Below are 27460 nucleotides of genomic sequence, written 5' to 3'. Positions count from 1 at the left end.
AACTTTGACTTTCAGTCTCCTTCCAGAAGTAACAAGATGCCCTTCTCTCTACCTCAAAGGATGGTGTCAGGGGAGAGCTAGTAGAAAGGATCTTCATAACCACCCAGCAGTAAAAAGGCCACCCTCTCCTTATTGCTGTCAGCAAAGGTCATATGGGAAGCAATAACAGGGCACTCCTACTCTTTCCAGCTAAGATGTGATCAGCAGAAGCCTGCTGGAGAGCCAAAATCCTTCCTACTCCTGCCCAGCAGTGATGAGGTGCTCTTTTCTCACTTGGGTATTGTTATAAACTGATTGCTTGTTACTCTCTAAAATGTTGGAAACCTACCCCCTAATGCAGTGGTATTTAAGAGGTGAGCTCTTTCAGAGGTAGTTAGTATTACATGAGGTCATGAGGGTGGGAGCCCTCACAAATGGGATTAGTGTCTTTACAAGCATCCCAAGGGAAATTGCTTTCTTCTCCTTATGAGGGCACAGCAAGAAGACAGCTCTCTATGAACCAGGCAGCAGGCTTTCACCAGAATTGAATCTGTTGTCACTTTGATCTCGGAACTTCCCACTCCAGAACTGTGAGGAATAAATTTCTGTTATTTATTAGCCATGCAATTTATGGTATTTTGTTATGGCAGCTGAAGCTGGAAAAAAAAAAATACCTGCCAAAATTGAGATGGCTGAAATACTAGAATTTTCTAAGACTTTAAAGCAGCTTTTATAAAATTTTCCAATGCATAGTTATGGACATGCTTGAAATAAATGAAGAAAATCTTATCAAAGAAATAAAATGTCTTTATAGAGAAATAGAAATGTAAAAAAAATGACAATGTTAGAACTGAAAAATAAAAAGGTCAGTGGATGTGCTCAACAGCAGAATGGAGGGACAAAAGAGTCAATGACTTAAAAATAAACAATAGTAACTACCGAATCTGAACAAGGAGAAAATAGACTGAAAAAAAAATGAAAAGAGCTTCAAAAAACTTGTGAGACTATAACAAAAGATTTAACATTCATGTCATTAGACTTCTGGAAAGAGAAGAGAAGGAGTGCATGACTGAAGAAGTACTTGGAGAAATAGTGACTGAAAACTCCCCTAATTTGGCAAAAGACATAATATGGGTCAGGAGCAGTGGCTCACACCTGTCATCCCAACACTCTGGAAGGCTGAGGCAAGTGGATCACCTAAGGTCAGGAGTTCAAGACCAACCTGGCCAACATGGTGAAACCTCATCTCTACTAAAAATACAAAAAATTAGCTGGATGTGGCAGTGGACATCTGTAATTTCAGCTACTCAGGAGGCTGAAGCAGGAGAACCTCTTGAACCCAGGAGGCAGAGGTGGCAGTGAGCCGAGATCGCACCATTGCACTCCATCCTGAGCGATAAGAGCAAAACTCCATCTAAAAAAAGAAAAAGACATAATATGACAACAGATTCAAAAAACCAAGCAAATCTAAAACAAATGCAATCTCACGAAGAATCATAATCAAACTTCTTTTTTTTTTTTTTTTTTTTTTTTGAGACGGAGTCTCGCTCTGTCGCCCGGGCTGGAGTGCAGTGGCCGGATCTCAGCTCACTGCAAGCTCCGCCTCCCGGATTCACGCCATTCTCCTGCCTCAGCCTCCTGAGTAGCTGGGACTACAGGCGCCCGCCACCTCGCCCGGCTAGTTTTTTTTGTATTTTTTAGTAGAGACGGGGTTTCACCATGTTAGCCAGGATGGTCTCGATCTCCTTACCTTGTGATCCGCCCGTCTCGGCCTCCCAAAGTGCTAGGATTACAGGCTTGAGCCACCGCGCCCGGCCCATAATCAAACTTCTTAAAGACAGAGAACAATTCTTGAAAGCAAGTAGCAGAAAGGAAACAATAAGGATAAGATTAGCAGTAAATGAAATGAAATGAAAACAACAAACAATAGATAAAATCAATGGAACCAAAAATGTGTTCTTTGAAAAAACAATCAGTAAAATTGACAAACTTCTAGCAAGGTTGAAAAAATTGATAAACTTCTAGCAAGGCTGAAAAAGAAACAGAAAGAAGATATAATATTAAGAATGAAACAGGGATATCATTATAGACCCTGTAGATATCAAAACAATAATAAGGGAATATTATGAACAACTCTTCACATATAAACTTAACAACTTAGATTTAAAAAAAAGGAACAATTCCTCAAAAAGCACAAATTACCACAACTCACCCAAAATAATTTGCATATCCCTGTAACTCTTAAGAAAACTGAATGCATAGTTTAAAAATTCCCCTAAAATGAACTCTAAGTCAGGTGATTTCACTGAAAAATTCTATCAGGCGTTTAAAGATGAATTAATACCAATTTTATACAATCTTTCCCAAAAATGGAGGAGAAAACACATTTTGTTTTTTTAAAGTTAGTATTACCATGATCTCAAAACTAGACAAAGTCAGTACAAAAGAAGAAAACTTCAGATCAATATCCTTAATTAGTATGGTCATGAAAATCCTCAGCAAAATATTAGCAAATAGAATTCAGCAACATAGAAAATGAATTATTCTTCATGATCAAGTTTGGTTTATTCTTCATTTGGTAATGGTATATAAGAGTGCAGAGATGCAAAGCTGGTTCAATATTCAAAAATCAACAAAATCACCATATTGGCAGGATAAAGAAGAAAAAACAGACAATCTGTGCAGAAAATAATTTAACAAAATTCAACCCCCATTTATGATTTTAAAAAACTGTCATAAAAATAGGAACAGATCGGGACTCTATTGTCTTCCTCAACTTGATAAAGAACATTTACAGGAAGCCTATAGCTAATCATGATTCTTAATGGTGAAACACTGATTGCTTTACCCCTACTACCGGTAACGAGGCAAGAATGTCTGCTGTTACCATTGCTATTGGGACTTTTCCAAGGTCATACAGATAGGATGAGGAGAAGGAACAAAAGGCCTCCAAGACATGACCATGTGTTTTGAAACTAGCAGTTGGAGGGCTGCTGAGAACCATCTTCAGATATTAGTCCTTTTTCTGCCCCCACGATAAAACTAGTCAGTGGAGAGAGGGTTATATAATTCTGTGCAGAAAGTAAGCGGGGACTCCCATGCTGTAGATCGCATGCTCTTGTCATAATTCTTAGTCCGTTCCTGACTCTTTGGGATGTAGCCCTTTATCCTCTATACTCCTACTTTGGAATATATGTTGGAATTCCTACCTAAGTTTGGATAGCTTAGCTTACCATGAAAGAACCTCCACTTTGTTAAACAGCAGTAACGACATTTTGAACACATTATTAATTGAATGTGTATTATCTTTGTTTACTAGCCATGGCAAATAAGGCTTCTCCAGGCTTTGGTTTCATCATTTCTAAGACAGAAGAAGTAATAATATCCATCCCATGGTGGTTAGGAGAAGCAAAGAGCTCGTGATTTGGTTTTGAAAAGCATAGACAAGTAAATAAATTGGATTAGAAAGAAGGAGATTATTATTCTTAAAATTGGAAAGCAAATTCATATCAGGAATGGATATTGGGCAAACTGTATCACAAACAGGTATTTTTAAAGTATTAAGTGTAAAATTACCTAATTTAAAGTATTATGTGTACAATTACTCAAGTTGAAATACATATTATTAATTATCCATGTAGAATTTTAGGCCTGTGTCAACAATTATATGCTGATAGTCCCTAAAGAAAACCTAGCATTTCATTGATTTTATCAGTGGATTATATGTTTAGAATAATAAAAGCTTGGAAATGCAACATGTTGTTTGGTCAGTTTTCTAAAGCTTCAAGACTTTAGCAGCAAGAAAGAGAAAAGCAGAGGGAGGAGTCCTACTTTTATGAACATATATTTACTAACAGCAGGGAGAAAACTTTTATAAATAACTTTTAAGCAAAGAAAAACCAAACAAGTAATTTTATCAAAAAAATTGCCATTTTCTATACAATATCCAGTGTTCTGCTAGGTATATTAAATTTCTTTTCTTTTTCTTTTTCTTTCTTTCTTTTTTTTTTTTTTGTGATGGAGACTCACTCTGTTGCCCAGGCTGGAATACAGTGGCATGATCTCAGTTCACTGCAACCTCCACCTCCTGGGTTAAAGCGATTCTCCTGCCTCAGCCTCCCGAGTAGCTGGGATTACAGGCCTGCCACTGTGCCTGACTAATTTTTGTATTTTCAGTAGAGATGGTGTTTCACTATCTTGGCCAGGCTGGTGTTGAACTCCTGACCTTGTGATCCATCTGCCTCAGGTTCCCAAAGTGCTGGGATTACAGGCATGAGCCACTGTACCTGGCCAAATTTCTTACATTATTTCCTTGAATCTCCCCATTAACTCTGTAAGGCAGGTACCAATTGGTCCATTTTTATAGATGAGCAAGCTGAGGCTCAAAGAAATGAAGTAATTTGTTTGAAATGCCCTATGTAGAGTGGCAGAACTGTGTTTGAACTCAAATTCTTGTCACTACTTGTGTGTATTAATACAGTCATGTGCTATACGATGTTTCAGTTAACAATGAATTGCGTATCCAGCAATGGTCCCATACGATGATAATACTGTATCTTTTTTTTTTTTTTTTGAGATGGAGTCTCGCTCTGTCGCCCAGGCTGGAGTGCAGTGGCCGGATATCAACTCACTGCAAGCTCCGCCTCCCGGGTTTATGCCATTCTCCTGCCTCAGCCTCCCGAGTAGCTGGGACTACAGGCGCCCGCCACCTCGCCCGGCTAGTTTTTTGTATTTTTTAGTAGAGACGGGGTTTCACCGTGTTAGCCAGGATGGTCTCGATCTCCTGACCTTGTGATCTGCCCGTCTCGGCCTCCCAAAGAATACTGTATTTTTACTGTACCTTTTCTATGTTTAGATACACAACTATTTATAATTGTGTTACAATTGCCTACAGTATTCAGTACAGTAACATGCTATGCAGGTTTGTTGCCTGGGAGCAATAGGCCATACCCTATATCCTAGGAAGGTAGCAGGCTATATCATCTAGGTTTGTGTAAGTATGTTCTATGATATTCACATGATGATGAAATCACCTAAGGATACATTTCTCAGAACAGATCACCACTGTTAAGTGATGCATGACTGTAATTAAGATTGGCATCATGTCATTAAATAAAATCCACAGAACTATTGGAAAAATCAAAAGGTGGGTCAGCCTTAGTTGACGTGCTTGTGTTTTCAAACTGTATTTAAGGAAATGAAAAGGGCTGTGGAACAGAGCACTTTGGGGCAAGGTAGAGAATTCATTTTGTTTAAGTGGGATTTAGGCTTTTTCCTTTCCCTTTCCTTTCACGTTTGCCTTCTGAGCTGCCACTAAATTTTAGTGCTTTCTTCTAAGCATGGAGTATGTATCTGTTTGCCAAAACAGGAAACTGAAATGGTTTCACATGCTTCATCAACTGTAAATTCCATTCTGGAAATCCCCACAGAAATTAAAACCATGATCACTGACCCCATAATTTCCCAAACTTTGTAGATAGAGCTTTACACAGTCTGATGTTCTTAAAGGTGAGAAAACTGAACTCTGGAATCTTTCATAACTACTTTAATCCTGGATACTATAAGAAATGGGTGGATGAACTGCCTTGAAATAATTTTTTTATGTTTATTTTAGCAACATATGCAGTTGGAATTGAAGAACTCCAAAAGGTATTGTTTCTCCTTACCAACATTATAACTAAAAGTAAAATAAGCATGCAAGGTTGATTCTAAAGTAGTATCTTTTAGAGGGAAGGAATGTCTTTGTTTTCACTTTTACTCCTATTTCTGAGGTTTTTCCAGACTTCAGCTTCTAAGAGTCTGCACTTTGAGCCCTGTTACTGTCAGAGACAAAAATGTGTGATAGGACGGGAGGAAATGGTCCCAATTCATCCATAGCCCTTTTCTGTGGTGGGTAGTGACAACTAGCTTTTAATAACTGTGACTTCCAGTGAGAAGAGTTCTATGGCACAATCCAGTTTTGTATATCCTGGCTTTCAGACATGCTTTCTGGGCTCCTGCTAGACTTGGTGCCAGGTGCCACCTGGAGGCAGCATAGCAACCTGAGTAGGGCCCAAGCAGAATCACTGCTGGCCTCAATCCCAACTCCTGGCTATGTGATGTTGAATGTCCATTTCCTCACCTGCAAAATGGGAATAATAAAGCTCTCACGTCTGAGGTCCTTGTGAGAATGAAAATTAAATAAATGAAGGTAAACAGCTTATTAGTAAGTGCTTGAAACAGAGCATTCACCTCTCTGAGACTCAGATGTGTCCTCTATAAAATGGTGAATTCTTGGCCAGGCATAGTGGCTCATGCCTATAAGCCTAGCACTTTGGGAGGCCAAGACAGACAGATCACTTGAGCCCAGGAGTTCAAGACCAGCCTGGGCAACATGGTGAAACACTGTCCCTACAAAAAAAAAAAAATACAAAAATTAGCCAGGCGTGGTGGTATATGCCTGTAGTCCCAGCTACTCAGGAGACTGAGGCAGGAGGACCGTTTGAGCCCAGGAGGTAGAGGTTGCAGTGAGCCGATACTGTACCACTATACTTTAGCCTGGGCAGTAGACAGAATGAGATCCTGTATCAAAAAAGAAAGAAAGAAAGGAAAGGAAAGAAAAGGAAAGAAAGGGAAAGAAGGAAGGAAGGAAGGGAGGGAGGGAGGGAGGGAGGGAGGAAAGGAGGAAAGGAGGAAAGGAAGAAAGGGAAGAAGGAAAGAAAAGGGGTATTTTCCATGAGGACAGGAAGCATATGTCTTGTGGTTACTGTATCTGCAGTAGTAGATGCTCAGTAAATAAAGGGATCAATACTTGTTTCACTGAATGTCTGGGAGAAGTAAGACAAACACAGTATGTAAGCACTGTATAAGCTCACAGAAGGCCCTTACCTAGTGTTTTAATAGGATCAGTTAAGTTTCTACTCTTTCCTCACTGGGTACATTTAGTCTAGATCCTTCATCTCTCTGTTTCAGTTTTCTTGTGCTTGCTGGTAAGAATTATTCATTTGTGGATATACTTCATCACTAGAAAAATATGAATGATTATTATTTCTATCAATGGGAGTAGAAATAGCCTATTAAAATGCTTCATGTGCCTGGCAACACCAACAAATACTAAACTGTTCTACACAAGTGAACTCGCCAAGTAAATGAATTTTATCTCATTTTATCCCAATTTTATGTTTTAAGTAAAACATAAAATTATGTTTAATTTTTAAATCTTTTGACTCTCATACATGTTTTGTGTTTATATCTGTATTTTTAAGCTCAGTGAGTGGAATCTGAATTCTTCCTTTCTTAATGACTTGGAATATTCTTGACTATAAGGGACTGAGTCGACATAGTTTATGCTCTTCTTTTGAGATGCTCTTGAGCCTTTGCAGAACTAGTTCCCTTCATACCAAACTACCACAAGTCGGTTTTCTGAATTCTTTTCCCTTTTTTTCTATTGTCAATATCTTTGTGTCTAGCAATGACTTTTTCATCTGGTCAAACATGTACCAAGTCCCTCTAGTGTGATAGCACTTGTGCATAGACAGTAGCGCTTAACCCTCATAGTTACCCTGTGAGCTGATATCACTGCTCCCATATTACAGATGACAACATTAAGGCTCAGAGAGGTTTAGTAAGCTGTAAATCATGTAACAAAGATATAAAAACAAGGCCTATCTGACTTGTCATTCTACCAGTGCTACATCTAATTTGTTAGAATTATGTGTAAAATAAGGACCAATAGTCTCTGAATAATGGTCTGCAGGGCTGCCCTCGAAGGAGAGTATAATGAGCTAGGATACCTGGATTTTGTGGTGGCATTTTAGATGCTTAGATATTTTCTATTCTTTTCAGCATTCTTAGACAGATTCCAAATAATGAATGGGACCAGATCTATAACCACTGAATAAATGAGGGGCTACATTTTGATCATTGGGGCATAATTTTAATGGCGCCAAACATAGATTCTGCAAGATTTGAGCGGTGATCACAAGGCACGTGATCAGTGAGTAAGGGAGAAATTCCAGCATTACTTGTGCACTTGTGAATGCCAATTTGCCCACTAAAATATTGCTTAAATCCCACAAATTCATATTTTCTCATAGGATTTAGAAGTTATTTATGTTTCAGATGCATTTCTGGAAAGGTGTGCAGACAATTTTTGTGAGTCACATCATACATTCCTTTGGGCATGCCCTGTAACGTCAGAAATGCTTGTTTACATTTCTGATTAATCTTCAGCCCCACTGCAACAGTTTCTGGAACTTTCTGTGGTCAGTGTCTGCCTTTGCTCTCTACTGAGGCTTCAATCCCCCTCACCTTTTGGTGTAGTCGCTAATGATCTGTAACCAAAGAACAGAGCCTGATTCAGGTTGATTTATGAAAATAACCATTTTCCTCTTTACTTTCAGCCTTGGAAGAACTTTCCCTATCCAGAACCTAGGTGAGTTTTATCTTCAAAAAGAAAAGCATCTGTCCAACTACTGACTTTCTGATGACTGAACTAGTTTTCCTCTATGGGCCAGCTATGTTTCCAAACTGAACTAGCCTGGTTCAGTTTCCCTGGCACCTTGTAAGATACCTAGTACAGAGGAAGTGATCCGTGATCCTGCCTTGCCTCCCTCTCTTATCTTGTTCTAGCCCATGCTGTACTCAGCAAACATTTACTGAGTATCCAGCCTGTGCCAGACATGTGCTCATCTCTCGGGCTGTAGCAGTGATGGAGACCTCGCTATTGCTTTCAGGATCTCCTGAATTAGTGGGAGAGTCACACAATCAAACAGGCAAATAACAATAACATGAATTCCAAAAACTGACAGTTTCTGAAATGTACCATGCTGTTTGAAGTCTCTTTGCCTTTGCTCTTTTAAGCCATTGATTCACCCCAATTTAACAATCTGGCAAGCTTCTACTAATCCATCAAGCACCCCTTGTGTATGAACCCTTTCTTCATTCCACTCCCTCAGAGAGAATTAACCAGTCCCTTGCCTGTGGTACCACTGTAAGTTCTGTTTGCACAGTATGTTTGCACAAATGGCACTGTATGTAGTTTGCTAATATGCCAATTCATCCTCCCCTCCCTACTCCCCTTCTTGTTTGGGAGCTCCTTGTATTCCGGGCCAATGTCTTAATGTTCTTGGTGTTTCTGATACCTCTCACACTCCTTGGGTCCAGAGGAATTCCCTGGCACATAGTAGTGCTCTTACCTGCCTCTTCAGAGTCTGTTTCTAGCCCTTCTCCCTGGAGTTATTCTAATATATTTTTAAAAGCATGGTTGATGAGCTCTGGAGAAGCAAATATCAAAATTTCCTGGTTGAGTCTAAAAACGTTTGCTGAATCATGGAGAAAACCTGCTTTAGCTGGATGGGCTACCTTCCTCTCTCTCCCTGAGTTCCTACCTGTCCCTAAACTTACAACACTAACACAGTGCTGGGCACATGGCAGTCACAGGTCAAATGATTAATTATTTAGTTCAATATTTATTGAGCTTTTACTTTTCAGACACTGCTAGATTCTGAGGTACAAAACTGAATAGAATATATTTTCTACCCTTGATCCAAGGTGGGAGGGGAAGCCAGAGTAGTTGGGAGTGAGGGGTTACTTGGAGGGTAAAATGACCAAATAAATAGGAAATCACAATAAAATATTATCACTCCTTTGGAAATTTAACAACACAGAAGTGAAGCACGAAAACCAGCTATTCCTAAACAGCATTAACGCTGGAGATACACATGAATAAGGTAGTTCTGCCTTGATTTTTAGTGGTTGACAAGGCAAAGTGGAGGGACTGGAGATAGATCCATAGATAGATGTACTGTAAGATAATATAGAAGAACAAAGTGTTAGAAGAGTAGAGAAGGTATGACTGCTTGGGAGAATCAGAGAAGCATTCTCAGAGATAAGATGATTTAGCTATATCATGAAGGGCATTGTATTTACCAGTATGAGATGTGGAGGGCATGTCTAAAGAAAAATAATAAAAAGGAAGAGTTGCTCAAATAGGGTGGTGGGTTTGAGGAATTATGAGAGTCTAGACTCAAGCAAAAGTGGAGGTAAAAGGCAGCACGAGATGAGTTTGGAAAGAAAGGTAGGAGCCAGATCACGATGAAACTTAAGTTTTATCTTACAGGCAATAGGGAGTTAGAAGATTTTAAGCAGGAATTGACACTCTGGCATTAATTGGAACAGGCAGAAACTCAAGGAAACTATGTATATAATTGATCTGATCCTAGACCCCTCATCTAAGAGAAATGATTCATATTTGCTTAAATCAATTTTTCCCATTCATTTCATTTAGGATTGGACAGTACACAATCATTTAAACGCTCTAAGCTTCATTTTTTTTTTTTCCTGATGTCTCTTCACATTTCAGTGCTAAACATGAAGATGAAAAAATGAAGGAAAAAGAGCCATGTGAATTGGAACCTAAGAACACAGAAAAGGAACCACATTCAAACCATGTTTTCAAGGTACCTATGTTCTACGGTTCCTGCAATTTAGACATATAACAGATCAGTTCCTGGGGGTGACCTTACAGGGCATGAGAGACAGAGCTCTTCAGAGAGACAGAGTTAGAAAATGCAATGGGCATCTGATATTGTATCAAGGAAATAAATGCAACAATGACACTAAGCTCCAGCCCCTAATTTTCTACTTTTTAGCCATGAAGCAGGCCTTAGAAGCAGGGCTGGGACTAGATTAAGTCCAACAAGAAACCCAGGGTGCAAACTACAAGGCAGTACCCACTCTCAGGTGCCGTCCCTGCCCTTGTACTACCCTGGAGTGAGAGTTTCCTTAAATGCTGTGCCCTAAGGCCCTGCTTAGAAGAGTGACTTGTCTCTGAGCTTGGTTACTTCATCTGTAAAATGAAAATAAATGATTTCTACCCAACTACCATCACCATTCCCATGCCAATTCTACCTTGTTTGTGGTGATAAAATAATGTGCAAGAAAGTGTTTCATACGCCATAAGCTACCATAAAAATGAAATGTATTCTTGTTGCTTTCATTAATATTAAATATGGTGAATGTGTGTGTATCCATATCTAATTGACCCCATCCCCTTCAAAGCAGTTGGGTGGCAGGAGGCTTAAACAATAGATACCACCAGGGCGATTGCCAGTGCTCACATTAGATACCTGTTTGAGATGTGCCTATCTTTTAACACGCAGTTGTCCCAGTGCCATCTGCAGAGCTAGGGTAAATCAAACAGCATGTTGGCTGTATGAGCCTGAACTGGCGTGTAGGTCCAGAGGCTGGGCTGGACCATGCTGGGTGTTCAGAGAGCATCAGAAAGCAGCATAATTCAAAGGATGGTGTAAGTTGCTAATTGAGAAAGACAAGGTCCAGAGACAGGGAAGCAGCACTGGGTGTGAAGGCCAAGTCGTCAATGGCTGTCAAGTTAGAGATCAGGAATGGTTTGATCAAGAGCATATGAGAGGGCAGGAGACATACATGACTAAGGATATTAGCCATGAAAAATCTCAGGTTCTGCTCTTTTTCAATGCTGGCTAGGTGGTGTAAGCCAGATATGGGCTCAAACTACTAACAAAGGGTCACTTCCTTCTTTTATGGAGTGCATTTGGGTTTCAGAAATTGTTAAATGCTATTTAGAATATGTTAGGTGAATGAGGGGACTGCCTTCATTATGAGAGTACACTGAAGGACAGTGGTCACTATATTTGTGCAAAATATTGACTTCATTACTTTCTTGTCACTTTTCTCCATTTATACATTTAATTCTTGGTACCATGGCTTAAAAGAATGCCCCTCCTCTTATTCTTCTGTGAGTTTCCCCAAGATCCCACTCAAAACTCAGGATAATCCGCTCCTTATATCTGTTAATTATATTAGCCTTCCCCAGGTACTTTCAAATGTATTATCATAGTCAATCCTCATGTCTAGTCTGTTGTCGTCAGAAGGACAATAACCTTTCTCTCATTTTCATTGGACAATTATAAAACACCTAGATGGGCAAAAATACTCTAATTTTCTCTCTCTCCAGGGTCTCTTCCTGTCAGTCTATCCAGAACATTTTGAAATGTAAATGTGATTAGGGTTTTCCCCTGACTGAATCCTAATGGCTAAGAAATAAAGCCCAAACTCTTTGCTTTGTACACAAGACTCTTCATAACTCAGCCCCATTCTCGTTTACCTTTTCAACCTCATCTCCAGGCTGTCTTCCCTTATCTTTTTCCTTAAACTCTTACCTTATCAGCAGCCTCCTTGCTACCCTTATAAGGACATGAACACTTCCCCAAATCCCCTGTGCCTTTTTGTGCTTTATCTGCCAGATACTCTTTTATCTGCTCTATCAATCTCCAATACAATTTAATAACATCTGCTTTTCGAGATCTTCTCTAACCCATCTCCCAGCCAAGAGAACCAGCCTCCTCATCCTCTCTGTTTCCATGACGGTGAGCAATACTGCTGTAAATAACATTCATCACATTATGCCCTAATTAATCATTTGCATGCATTATCTCCAAGACCAATGTGTTAAACTCTGTCTCTACTTCTAGAGCTTAGCATGTTGTCTTGCCTTCAGTAAGTGTTTGACAAATGCTAGAGAAAGGGAGTAAAGAAAGAATTGAGAAGGAACAGAATAATGGTGCATGAGAAGAAAAAATGTAGGCAAAAAGGAGGAAATGAAAAGGAATACCTAGCATCCCTTAGAACAAGGTTCTGGGGTCAAGTCCTGCCTAGGTAGATTACTAACTGTGGAACCAGTGACCAGTTACTTAACCTCTCTAAACTCTTTATCAAAAGAATTGATGATACTTTCTCATGAGGTATAATGATGATTAAGTTATATGGAATATAAAAAGCCTGCGCTAGAGTTAGTACACCCTATATCCTGACTGCTTCCTGTGAGCTGCCTCTGGGCCAGGCATTCATTGAACATTCAGAGGTCATGAAGGATATAGTATGGACCTTCAGGAAACTTAGAGTCTGGTAAGGTATTATTCAATGTTAAATAAATGATAAATAATTGTTATTCAAGAGGAATGAATGAAAAGCTGTACAACTAAGCAAAGAACTCATTAGGTAAGTCAGAGACCTATGGTACTCTCCCTTTTGCATATGTTTAGGTAGATGCCTATGAAGGGACACCTGAAAAAATTCAGATGACCAACATCCACACAGGTAGAAGGAACATGTTGGCTGGAAAGCAAGAGGCCATGATTGACGTCATCCAGACAAATTCCTGCCCTGAGGGCCTGAAGCTGGCCAGGCACTCCCAAGGCCACTGTAAGTTGCATTTCTTCCTGATCATCTTCATCATTACCAATTTGTTTTATAGCTGAGCATGGCCAAAATTTTAATTTATTTTACCAATATTTATTGAACATCTATTATGTGCCAAGCAACTTGTCCTAGTGAGGAAGCTGTGTGGTAGTAGGGAAAAAAAAAAAAAAAAAAAAAAAACACAATGAATTTAAAACCAAAAGTCTTGAGTTCAAACCTAAGCTCTAATGTTTAGTAAGCTGTGTGGTAAGGATTTTATATTCCTGCAACTCAATTTCTTCATTTATAAAAAGAGACCATCATAATATGGACCTCACAGGGCTTTTATGAGGGCCAAATCTGACAGTATGTCATATGATAGGTACTCAGCAAATGTTTATTCTTTTCTTTTTATATATACTAGCTCCTGTTGCCTAGGTTCACATCATCATTGACATGTACTGATGATAATACTATGGTGTCATTTGTGGACTTTATTCAGGTTGTATCTGACCTGCATGTTAGTCAGGACCCTTGATTGCAAGCAACAGTAATCAAACCATACTATGTTAAACCAAAAAGAAAAGGAGATTCACCTAGTACAAAGTCTAGTCATAGTTGGATCCAGGGACACAGACACTATCATAGCGACTTGGTATCACTTTTTCCACTCCTGGTTTTACTACTCTTTCAGTTGACACTTCAATAACAACAGAACGACCACAGTAATAGGACCTGGAATAAAGCATTTCTATACTAACCCCGTGATTTTGGGAAATTTACTTACTTTCATGTGCAAGTGATGATACTACTACTAATTTCCTAGGGCTATTTGTCAATGCATATGAAGTTTCTGGATCATATGTTAAGTAACTATTAGTCTTTTTCATTTATTTGTATTTTGAAAAAAATCATACCATGCCTTAAATTACAATTCATGATTTATGTGTTATCTCCCATGGCACACTGTGGGCACCTTGAAATCATAGACCATTTGGTATTTTTTTCTGTATCTCTGTAACCTGACACAGTATCGGGCACACAGGAGAAACCCAACTTAATTTTGTAGAATGAAAGGATAAATCAAACTTCAGTGTCTAAAAATATGGTGGACTAGGTAATATGAATGACTCTCTTGACTAACACAAAGTGAAGAATCAATTTTTTAAAACATTCATAAAAGTATCACAGAAATGATTTATAAAGAAAAGCACCCACAGGCCTGCAGTAACCAGGAAACCTGGGAGGTGCATGCCAAAGCTAACTGTTGCCTTGATGATTTTTACTGAGATCCAAATCCCTATTTAGTTTTATCCCAGATTTCAAATAATTCCCTCAAAATATTCTTTAAAATACTAACAATTGATAGTCAAAAATAACCAAACACAAGGAAACAAATCACAGTGAGGGAAAACCAGCAGAACAGATAGCAGAACCAACCTACAAGATATTGCAGATATTAGAATCATCGGTATAACACATAAGGTGTTTAATATGTTTTTGAAATAGAGAATAATATGAATGGGGAATAACCATGTTTTAAAAATATTTGAAAAGGAAAAAATAATAATTGATAAATTGATAAAATGCAGTGATTGCATTTTATATCACATTACCTACAGTTGAAGAGAAAATTGGTGAACTAAAAGATAAATCTAAAGAAATTATCCAAAATTCATTCTACATGGGGAAATGATTTGAAAAAAAAAAGAGTAAAAGAGAAGATAAAAGTCATGGAAGATAAAGTGAGAAGTCTTAAAATAGCAATAAAATCAGAAAAATCAGAATTCCATAAATGGATACTGGAAAAATGAGGAAGAGGAAATAATAGATAAAACAGATACTATCTGAGAATTTTCCAAAATTATTGAGAGAGATAAATTTGAACCAGGAACCCTAAGGTTCTTAAGCAGGATAAAGAACAGAAATCTATGCCTAGCCATGCAAAATGAAGAACATTAAAGAGTAAGAGAATATCTTAAAAGACCTTCAAAACAGACAAAGGGGAAAAACCAATCACCTACAAAAAGAAAAAAAAAAACTGAGCTCTGACTGCTGACTTCTCAAGAGTGTGTAATGAGAATATAGTTTTGCTGAAAGAGATTAAATATCTACCTGAAATTTTATGTCTCATAAAAATGTCTTTCACAAATGAAAGAAAAATAAGATGTTGTCAGACAAATAAAAACTGGGACATTTTATTGTCAAGATAAAATGCACTGAAGGAAATTCTAAAGCATGTACTTCAGGCAGAAGGAAAATAATCACAGACAGAAAGTTGTGGATGCAAGAAAAAAAGTTAAGCAAAAGCATTAACTCAACAAAATAATGTCAAATTGAGGAAGGTCTAAAATATTATAAAATATTGAACATTCATAATGCTTATATTGAGATGGTGATTAAAGTGTCCTAAGGTTGGTAATTGTTTGGGAAGAGAGTAATGGTATTAATTTGCTTTAGCCTTAAAAGAATTAGAAGAGCTAGGATATATTCATTAAAATATACCATTAAAAGAGTGAGAAGATAACACCACACGTCTACAACAATCTGATCTTTGACGAACCTGACAAAAACAAGCAATGAGGAAAGGATTTCCTGTTTAATAAATGGTGCTGGGAAAACTGGCTAACCATATGCAGAAAACAGAAACTGGGCCCCTTCCTTATACCTTACATAAAAATTAAGAAGAATTAAAGACTTAAATGTAAAATCTAAAACCATAAAAACCCAAGAAGAAAACCTAGGTAATACCATTTAGGACATAGGCATGGGCAAGGACTTCATGTCTAAAACACCAAAAGCAATGGCAAAAAAAAGCCAAAGTTGACAAATGGGATCAAAACTAAAGAGCTTCTGCACAGCAAAAGCAACTATCATTGGAGTGAACAGGCAACCTTCAGAATGAGAGGGAATTTTTGGAATCTATCCATCTGACAAAGGTCTAATATCCAGAATCTACAAGGAACTTAAACAAATTTACAAGGAAAAAACAACCGTATCAAAAAGTGGGCAAAGGATATGAACAGACACTTCTCAAAAGAAGACATTTATGTAGCCAACCAACATATGGAAAAAAAAGCTCATAATCACTGGCCATTAGAAAAATACAAATCAAAACCACAATAAGATACTATCTCACGCCAGTTAGAATGGCAATTATCAAAAAGTCCGGAAACAACAGATGCTGGCGAGGCTGTGGAGAAATAGGAATGCTTTTACACTGTTGGTCAGAGTGTACATTAGTTCAACCATTGAGGAAGACAGTGTGGTGATTCCTCAAGGATCTAGAACCAGAAATACCATTTGACCCAGCAATCTCATTACTGGGTATATACCCAAAGAATTATAAATAATTCTATAAAGATACATGCACACGTATGTTTATTGCAGCACTATTTACAATAGCAAAGACTTGGAAACAACTCATCAATGATAGACTGGATAAATAAAATGTGGCACATATATACCATGGAATATTATGCAGCCATAAAAAAGATTGAGTTCATGTCCTTTGCAAGGACATGGATGAAGCTGGAAGCCATCATTCTCAGCAAACTAACATAGGAAGAAAAAACCAAACACCACACATTCTCACTCATAAGTGGGAGTTGAGCAGTGAGGAACACATGGACACAGGGAAGGGAACATCACATACTGGGGCCTGTCGGGGGTGAGAGGCAAGGGGATGGAGAGCATTAGAACAAATACTTAGTGCACGTGGGGCTTAAAACCTAGATGACGGGTTGATCGGTGCAGCAAACCACCATGGCACAACAAACCTGCACATTCTGCACAGGTATCTCAGAACTTAAAGTAAAATTAAAAAAAAAAATTAAAAAAGAGTGAGAAGGTAAGTCACTGTGTAGGAGAAGATGTTTGCATTATTTACATATACCATTTATATATCAAATATATACATATTTGATAAATGACTCATATTTGGAATATACATCTTCTATAAATGCTTGGTATTCGGAACATATAAACTAGAAATCAATTTTTAGAAAAAGAAATATAGTGAAATTAGAAAAATATTGAACAGGCCCTTCCCCAAAGAAACTATCCAAAGGGCAAATACACTATGAAGATTCAATTCTGCTCACCAAATTGTCTACCATAGAAAAGACTAAAAGTATTAAGTGTTAGTGAAGATATGGAGCAACTAAAACTCTCATTCTCTGTGGAGACTGTAAGCTGAGACAACCATTCTGGAAAACTGTTTGGCAGTACTAAGGTTGAACATATGCATATCCTATGACCTAGCAATTCCATACTTATGTATATATCCCAATATATACATATTTGGTGCACAGTTTAATGCACCAAAACACACAGACAAAACGTTTGTAGCAAAACTTTTTGTAATAGCCCCAAACTGGAAACTGTCCAAATGCCCATAAAAAGTAGAATAGATAAATAAATGGTAACCTACTCACACAATAGAATAAAGTCATCAGAATGAACAAATTAAAACTATTTGCAACACTATGGATGAATCTCACAAACATAATATTGAAGGAAAGTAGGCGACACCATAGAGTACCTACTAAATTATTCCATTATTATAACATTCAAAAATAAGTACTGCTGGTATTAGAACTCAGGACAGTGGTCACTCTTGTGGGTAACTATTAAAAGATAAATGAAAGAAAACAAATCAAAAGAAAACTGAATGGCGGAAAGAGAAGAAACTTTAGCCAGACGAAGATAAGAAAAAAAAAATGGAACAAATAAAAATATATACTAAGATAATAGCTATAAATTTTAAAATATCAGTAAACACTATAAATGTAATACACTAAATTCACTAATGAGAAGACACATGCATTCAAATCATTCAAAATTCAAATATATTAAGTGCTTTTTATGTGCCCAGCACTGTTCCAGGAAATGGGGGTATATAGCAGCGAACAGGCAAAAATTCCTTTTCTCATGGAGGTTACACAGAGGTTACTTTCTGATCAGAGGAGACAGACAATAAAAGATCTACATTGAATGGTATTAACAGTAAATATTATGAAAAAATAAAGCAAGCTAAGAGAATTAAGGAAGCAGATGAAGGTGATAGAGGTTGCCATTTTAAAGTGCTCATGGAATGGCGTGAACCCGGGAGGCAGAGCTTGCAGAGAGCCGAGATCGCACCACTGCACTCCAGCCTGGGTGATTGAGCGAGACTCCATCTCAAAAAAAAAAAAAAAAGTGCTCATGGATGACTTCAATAGACCTTAAGTAGCTGAGGAAGACAGCCATATGTGTATCTAGGATATGAACGACCTAGGAAAAGAAAAAAAGTGCAAATCCCTGAGGCAGAAGTTGGCCAGATATGTTGGAGGAGCTGCAAGGAGGCCAGTGTGGCCTCAGAGTAACTGAGGAAGAGTATAGTAGGAGATGGGGTCACAGAAATAACAAGGGACTTCTGTAGATCATTGCAAGAACTTTAGCATTTACAATAAACGAGATTTTGAAAACCACTGAAAGCCTTTGAAAGTACAAGAAAGGCATGACCTGATTTGCATTTTAAAAAATCATCTGGCTTCTGTCTTGAAAATAAAATGTAAGCTAAATCGGGGAGAACGGTTAGGAGGCTATTGCAATAATTTAGGTGAGAAATGGTGGTAGCTTGGAGGAGGATACTATGGTAGAATTGCTGAGATGTGTTTGAAATCAGAATATAATTTGAAACTATAGTGGACAGATGGCTTTGGATTAGAAGTGAGAAATGAGAGAGAAATGAATCAAGGATGTCTGCAAGGTTTTGGGCCTGAGCAACATAAAGGATGGAATTGCCCCTTTTATGAGATTGAATAACCTTCAGGAAGAGCAAACTTGCAGAGAGAAGTTATGAGTTTGGTTTGGAATGTAATATGTTTAGACAACCAAAAGGAAATGGTGTGAAGGCTGATAAAGTATCTGGAATTCATGAGAGATGTCTAAATTGGAGATGTAAATTTGAGAGTCGTCAGTGTTTTTAAAATGAAGCCATAAACTTTTGCATTTGCTTCAGCCAAAAGAAGGATTGAGGAAGGAAAAAAAAATGCTGCAGACTAAGAAGCAACTGTGTGTTCAGCATCTTTATTTTGTGTTGGAGAAATTTACTGATCACTCCTTGAGAAACAGCAGGACCTTATGCCTCCGAGAGCTGACATTCATTGAGATGGTTTGGGGCCTACACGCTCACTGACTTCTTGTCAGAGGATAAAATCTTATTGCTTGGTTCATTTAATTAATAGATACAAGTTAATGTGCTTGTTGTTTATTTCTCATGTATATTACTTTCTATTTCTGATTAGTTCATATCTGAATATGGCTATGAATTACCCATACCCTAAATATTAACCAATGCCAACAGATAAAGAAGTGGCAGTTTTATGGTTATGACAAATTTACAACTCTGTGAAGTAAGCCAGCATCTGCATTTAGCTACCTGTGCAAACAATTCCTCTACATTTGTTAACCTGGCACACTATCTTCTGGCTAACTCCAGAATGAATTAATGAATAATATATATTGATATGTGCTCAATCAACTTGTCTGAGAAATTTTGCTTTAAGAAATGCCATAAGACTGGATAAGATCATCTAGATGTAGAGAGATAAGCCCCAGGGATGTAGCCTGGTAGACTTCAAAGTTTGAGATCAGGGATTAAAGGAAGAACCATCAAAGAAGGAAGTTACTAGTTTACTAGGTAACCAGCACCCTTTTTAAGTATGCATTTAATCCTTGCCAAAACCACATGATTCAGTGTTAGCATTATTATCCTCAACTTCAGAGAATCATAACTGATGCGCTACAAAGTGAGGTGGCTTGCCCAAGGATCATACGTACCAAGACTGTAATCCAATTTTAGCCCATTTAATCTGCCTTTTCTTATGCTTGCTTGCATTGCCAGTGATGTGTGTGAATGACTTTATCATGGCAGCTGATGAAATGTTTTTCGGGGGCGGTTCTGGTTTCCTTTCAGGTGGGTATCTGGAGGTTTTGGAGTCGACTAAAGAAACTCCAGACCTAGGGGTCTCTAAGCCAAGTTCCATCTCGGAGGAGATATATGATGATGTCGAGTACTCCAGGAAAGAGGTGTAAGTAACATTCCAGTCTTTCAGCAAGATGAATGTGGTGAGACTTTAAAGGTACAAAAATGGTCTTTGTTATTTTCTCCCGTAGACCGAAGCCAAACTTCTGTAGCTCATTTGCCTCAAATAGTGGTAAGTATAGGAAGACATTTCTGAAGCTGCCAGTAGGAATTGCAGAATACTTCTATGACTGATTAGTGATAAGACGTCTTTTAATTATTCATATTTTAATAATACCAATTTGTGAGAAGCTAAGAGAAGCAGTATTGAGGTATGCACTAACAGCAATACCAAGGTATGTGCTAATAAATGCATTTAGAATCAGGAACGTGAAGATGCTGGTAAGAGCATTCTTATGTAAAAGTGAATTTACTTCCTTCCTGATCTTTTTACAATGGAAGTCTGATTATAAGAATGTTTTTACTTAAAACACTTTCTTGGCTTTCTAATACTTTAAAGATTGACTTCTGACATGATCGAGAGTCCTTGACTAACCTACCCCTACAGACCTCTGGAGCCTCATCTCATACTATACTCAGTCTTCACCTTTGAGACCCAGTTATGCTGACTTTCTTTTAGCTTCTATAATTTGCCAAGCTCCCACAGCAGGGTATTTTCATATGCTTCTCCCTCCCTTTCCAAAATCCTCTTTCCTCCCCTGGGTCCCTTTGCTTCACTGACTCTTAATCTTCTAATCTCAGTTCCATCATTATTTCCGCGGGGAATATTCTCCTTGGTGTACAATCTCGTAGTACCATGGACTTCTTTTTCATAGTACTTGTCGCAGTGATAATTTTGTTCTTATGTGACTTTTTAATTAATGTCTCCCCTCCTAGATTATTACCTTCTTTATACATACCATTTTCTCCAGCCCCTAGCATAATGCCAAGTACATGTTAGATATTCAAAAGAATCTGTTGAATGAATGAATTCATGAACGAAGAAGTAATGGGGAGGTGTTGGTCAAAGGATACAAAATTTCAATTAGGAGAAGTACCTTCAGGAGGTTTATAGTACAACATAGTGATTATATAACAAAGTATTCTATACTTGAAAATTGCTGAAAGTAGATTTTTAAATTCTCTCCACGAGAAAGTATGTGAGGTAATGAATATGTTAACTAGCTTGACTTAGTCATTCCACTATGTATACAATTATCAAAATATGTTATAGATCATAAGTATATATAATTATTTGTCAATTTTAAAATAAATTTTAGAAAAAGAAAAAGCAATGGAGGAGAGAGAATCAAATGTTACTCTGATTGATCTTCTTGGAATCCCAGAAGTTTAGAGGGAAAAACAACCTTAAATATCATTAAACCCAGTACACTCATTTTAAAAAGAAAATTGAGACATAGAGAAGTGACTCCTCTAAGATCATTGTGTGTTAAAGTCGAGTTTTGAACCTGAAAATCTTGACCCTTAATTCAAAGTTTTTTCCATTAGACTCTGTTTCAGGATTGAACTAAAGTATATCTGTGTATGTTAAGCTTATGTCTTGGGCTAGGCCAAAGCCATGTTGTGAAGGGAGAGATTATTCAAGATATATCTCATTTTCCATGGTTTCCCCGGCATTCAGCGCAATGCCTGATGCTTAGTAAATTCTGATTATTATGTATTAAATACAGAAAGGAGGGAGGGTGGAAGGAAGGAATCTATTAAGGAACCAACTGTCTTTGACTACATCAGTTCAAACTTGGAATCAGGTGGAAATGAGTCTTAATTTTCATTTATACATACTTTTATAGAGTTTTAAGTATTTTTACCATATGCTTTTAAACACATGTGGCTGAGTTTCAGTAAAAACTGTTTAACAAAAGAAAGATCAAAGTACCATTTAGTAAGTATCTAAAAATTTTTGTTAAATATGAATCTGAACTATTGCTATTGGAATGAATATAAGTAGGTTTTTTTTTTTAATTTCAGAAGAAAACAGAGAAGAAATGTATGAAGATGTCTACAAAACAAAGAACAACTACCCAAAGATAGAGTGAGTTTCTCTCTTTCTTGGCTTTGTAGGCTAATGACACTTCCTATTAGTCTAGTAAAGCCAGAGTTTAAGTGAGAACCCATCTCCACCCCACCCCACTACCACCCCCGACTCCCATCATAATCTTTTAGGAAAGATTCACACTGAAAGTTATGATAACCTATTGTAATATTACAATTGTGATCAACAGGATACTTGTAATTGTGTACAATCATATACTATACATATTAAATCACATTGTTCTCACTTTTGAGAAATACCCATTTCCCAGAGTAAAGGATTTTAATATTGGGTTAGGAAATAAGTAATAAAAGAGACATAAATATTAATAAAACTTGCTTCAATTCTATAGCTGTTTTTCCAGGAACAAATCAATGGTTATGACTTACCTGTGTCTCTGTAAGTTAGTAAGCCTATCTCTGGGATTTGGGCTTAATATAACATGTAGTGATCCAGTGTTATCAAGAATAAAATTTGTTCAGATGGGTATTATTCGACAAGTTTAGTTATTAAGGACATGTTGTGGAAAAGAAAATAGCAGTGGTCAAAAGCAAGGAGTTTAAGGGTTCAAGGGGAAAAAGGAGACCCTGAACTGGGCATGCTGATTGGCACGATGTGGGCATATCATTCCCTCACTCTACCCCCTAAAAGCCCCAAAAGGATATTTGACAGAATTATACTTATCAGCTGGGTAATCAATGTATCACCATTGCTATATTATTCAGTAAATTAAAAATCAATGATAAGAATTTCAAGAGCCAGGATTTCCTTTCTTTTTCATTTTTTTTTTTTTTTTTAGGTCTTGGGTATAAACATTTTCTCATTTTATTTTTTTGAAAAGTATTTTTGCTATTACAGTTTTGCCTAGTAGATATTCGAGAGTGATGTGATGATTTTGTCCAAGTGGGCATATTTTTTCGGTTGTTATATTTGTTATTTTCTCATTCACTTACATGGTAGTGAGCAAGTACAGAATAATTGCCTTTTTTGAATTGACTATAAAATGTTTTTAATTTGATATAATATTAGGTCATTATTTTTTAATGCTCTAATGTTTATTGAGAGTAATGTATATCCCGTAATTGTGGAATTTTATGTTTGACATATACCAATTAATCTGAATTTTTGAGTTATATTGTTTAAACAATACTGTCAGGTCTCTGTTTGAAGAAGTCAGATCACATAGTGTGCACAGTCTAGATAAGGAAGATGAACAATAAAGAAATAAACACATCGACAAAATTTTAGATACTGGTGAATATAAAGTAGGGAGAAGTAAGAGTTGTTGACTGGTCAAGGAATTTAGGTTGGATGGTCTCCAAAGAGGTATATTTTGTCATAGTTAAGACTCATACAGCCAGCCGGGCGCGGTGGCTCAAGCCTGTAATCCCAGCACTTTGGGAGGCCGAGACGGGCGGATCACGAGGTCAGGAGACCGAGACCATCCTGGCTAACACGGTGAAACCCTGTCTCTACTAAAAATACAAAAAAACTAGCCGGGCGAGGTGGCGGGCGCCTGTAGTCCCAGCTACTCGGGAGGCTGAGGCAGGAGAATGGCGTAAACCCGGGAGGCGGAGCTTGCAGTGAGCTGAGATCTGGCCACTGCACTCCAGTCCGGGCGACAGAGCGAGACTCCGCCTCAAAAAAAAAAAAAAAAGACTCATACAGCCAACAGACACATGAAAAAATGCTCATCATCACTCGCCATCAGAGAAATGCAAATCAAAACCACAATGCGATACCATCTCACACCAGTTAGAATGGCAATCATTAAAAAATCAGGAAACAATAGGTGCTGGAGAGGATGTGGAGAAATAGGAACACTTTTACACTGTTGGTGGGACTGTAAACTAGTTCAACCATTGTGGAAAACAGTGTGGCGATTCCTCAAGGATCTAGAACTAGAAATACCATTTGACCCAGCCATCACATTACTGGGGATATATCCAAAGGATTATAAATCACGATGCTGTAAAGACACATGCACACGTATGCTTATTGCAGCACTATTCACAATAGCAAAGACTTGGAATCAACCCAAATGTCCATCAGTGACAGACTGGATTAAGAAAATGTGGCACATATACACCATGGAATACTATGCGGCCATTAAAAAGGATGAGTTCGTGTCCTTTGTAGGGACATGGATGCAGTTGTGAACGATCATTCTCAGCAAACTATCGCAAGAACAGAAAACCAAACACCGCATGTTCTCACTTATAGGTGGGAATTGAGTCAGGATTTTCTATAACATATTTCTAGTACAGTTTGTAAACTACATTTCCCTGAGTTATCTTTTCCTCTAAAGGGAAGACTGCTTCATAAAATCTGCAAAATAGAGACTACTTGCAGTAGTTTGTCTTGAAATATAATTACTCCCTTCATAGTTGACTGGTGTGTGCTACTTCGTATCACATCTAAACAAAGAAGAAAAGCATATAATTCAATAAGGCATTTTCTTGCTCTTTCTTGAGTGGGATGTGTTTTGGACATGAAACCAAAGTCTCTGATTCTTTATTTTTTTAATAGACTCAGGGGTACATGTGCAGGTTTGATACATAGATATATTGCCTAATGATGAGGTATGGGTTTCTAGTGTACCCATTACCCAAATAGTGAACATTGTACCCAATAGGGAACTTTCCAACCCTCATTCTTCCTCCCACCCTCCCCCTTTTTGGAGTCCCCAGTGTGTGTTATTTCCATCTTTATGTCCGTGTATACCTATTGTTTAGCTCCCACTTGTGAGAACATGTGGCATTTGATTTTATAATACAACAGCCTTCTCTATGTCTAGTACTCTCTTAAACGCCATGTTACTTATGTCCTGTGATTCCTCTTAGTTTAGATGGAAAAGAAGCACTCAAAAGACTGCAGCAATTCTTCAAGAAAGAAAAGGATAGATTTAAAATAAAGAAAACCAAGTCAAAAGAAAACTTAAGGTAAAAATTCCCTTTAAATCCCTTTCCATGAGGGGATTAACCTGGTAGATACACAGGTTGATGTTATCCATCCAGTCTAAGAAACAGTGAAGGGGATATCAGAAACTAAAACCAAGGATCTGGCCATCATCTGCCCCTTTCTTGTGAATTTTTGATTGAACTACATGCACAGAGACTAATTAATGAAAAAGTGGCATGTTCCTTTGAAAAAATGGCAGAGAAAGGGTTGAAAATGAGGGTAGAGGGAAAATCTTAAGCAAAGTCCAGAAAAGAAACTTTCTTCATCATCCTTAACATCCTATTCCTGTTGTTACCACTCAGCGTTATGTTACTTACCATGTCCTTTTATGCTTTTTGGGCCCTACAAGCCCCAGTGCTTTTTATCTGTCTACTGTTCCATATTTAATTTATCTCCCTTGAGAGCAGCAATATGTGGAAGGGGGAGATGAGCTGCTCAGCTGAACAGTTCATGTATTGCAAGGTCTTAGACCTGGAAAAGACTCTCTGAGATGACCTAGGCTAAGTGCCAGTTTTGGGAGAGGTTCCAAACTCACTAGCACTAGAAAGAGATATGAGGGGAACCTGGATTCTAGATTCTAGTACCAGTTCTGCCATTTATTCCATGTATAACCATGGGCATATCACTTCCTTTGTATACCCACAGCATTCCAGTTTTCTCTTCTATATAATGGAAGGGGGACTCTGGAGACACTTTGCAGGCAATAGATAGATATAGATGTAGATATTAAGGTGCTCCTCAATTTATGATGGGGTTATGTCCCAATAAACTCATTGCAACTCTAAAATATGTTAAGTTAAAAGTGCATTTAATACATCTACCAAACATCATCGCTTAGCCTAGCCCATCTTAAACATGCTTGGAATACTTTCATTAGTATACAGTTGGGCAAAATCATCTAACACAAAGCCTGTCTACAATAAAGTGTTGACTATCTCATGTAATTTATCGAATACTATACTGAAAGTGGAAAAAGAATGGTCTTAAGGATACTTGAAGTAGGTTTCTACTGAATGCATATCCCTCTCACACCACTGTAAAGCAGAAAAATTGCAAGTCAAACCATTGTAAGACTGGGAACATCTGTGTAGATATAAAGATATAGAGATTTTATTTTGTGAGGGCAGAAGATGATAAAATAATTTGCCCAAGGTCATTATCTATAGTGAGATGGAATTATGTTGTTCTACCCTGAAGTTCTTTTTGATTATAAAGTTTCAGAGTTTTGTGACTTTAAGTCCGACTGTCAGTTGGATCTAGATCTACCAAGAGACCCAACAAAACATGAGGTTTATAAATTGTAGTCCTAATATGGAAGAAGAGGGATTTTACCTTCTGTGGTCAACAAGACCCTATGCACAAAGGCAGACCCTGGCCTTAGCAAATAAGATGTTTTCTGAGAGAAAATTATTGGCACGATAACGTGCAGTCCCATAATATTTGAGCCAGATGAGAATGCTAATATTTTTAAGATGCAAATCTAATTACCTTTCTCTCAAAACTATTGGTTGGCTACATACAACGTTTAGAACAAATATCCAGTTCCTTAGCCTGGCAAGTAAATACTTCATGGCTGTCCCCATTCTACTTCTCTAGTTCTGTCTCTCACTAAAAGTAGCTCTCACTACCATCCGATCCACATAGCTATAGATCTCACACTCTGCCATGGTGTCTCATGCCTCCATGCTTTGAACATGACATTCCCATGATCTGCAGTGTACCTGCCCTCCTCCAGCCTTCTTTTATTCTCAAAGTTCTAGTTTTCCCTCAAAATTCAATCAAATATTATCCCTGCTTGAATTCCTCCTCTGAACTCTTTCCAAACCTGGATTACCTATGTTTCCTTTGTGTTCCCATAACATCCTGTGCACATCTTGTGAATCTGTTAATACCAGAGGAACCATTTTTCTTGGAGTCAGAGAATACCAGGGCAAGAAGGGCAATCCAGCATCATCAATATGTTATTGGAGATCTGTCAGCTCATCTTTCAGAACACGTTTTTTCTCCTTAACTCTTTTGTGTCTTTTGTCAATCAACAGTGCGTTTTCCCTTTTGCTGCCTGATTTAGGTAAGTGCCATTTGCTTATTGCTGACCAAAAGTACTCAGTTTTCATATATTCAGAGGCAGGGAAAGAGAAATGGTAACCCTTCCTGCATTCCCACATTTGATGAAAAATTGATCTACCAAAATCAAAGAAGATGTTTCCTACAGAAGTATTTTTTTACATTGAGGAAGATGAATAATGTTTCTCAAGTATCTA

The 27460-nt window shown here is 37.7% G+C and overlaps 1 protein-coding gene across 2 annotated transcripts in view; it reads left to right on the top strand.

The window, feature by feature from the left end:
* The window catches only part of FYB2 (FYN binding protein 2), a 111028-nt gene that overhangs the window by 63606 nt on the left and 19962 nt on the right, over positions 1-27460 (top strand). For both annotated transcript variants that reach the window (XM_033225038.1, XM_033225037.1), the window contains exons 6-14: positions 5594-5628; positions 8361-8392; positions 10322-10418; positions 13041-13200; positions 20138-20252; positions 20338-20378; positions 22175-22238; positions 25082-25180; positions 27239-27267. In XM_033225038.1, coding sequence (XP_033080929.1) covers positions 5594-5628; positions 8361-8392; positions 10322-10418; positions 13041-13200; positions 20138-20252; positions 20338-20378; positions 22175-22238; positions 25082-25180; positions 27239-27267 — 672 coding nt within the window. The remainder of the gene's footprint in view (positions 1-5593; positions 5629-8360; positions 8393-10321; positions 10419-13040; positions 13201-20137; positions 20253-20337; positions 20379-22174; positions 22239-25081; positions 25181-27238; positions 27268-27460) is intronic.

The sequence above is a fragment of the Trachypithecus francoisi genome, unplaced genomic scaffold (genome assembly GCF_009764315.1).
Source record: "Trachypithecus francoisi isolate TF-2019V2 unplaced genomic scaffold, Tfra_2.0 Lachesis_group12, whole genome shotgun sequence".
NCBI classification, from domain to species: Eukaryota; Metazoa; Chordata; class Mammalia; order Primates; family Cercopithecidae; genus Trachypithecus; species Trachypithecus francoisi.
Note: the sequence above shows the minus strand (reverse complement) of the source record. Positions and strands in the feature narration are given on the sequence as shown.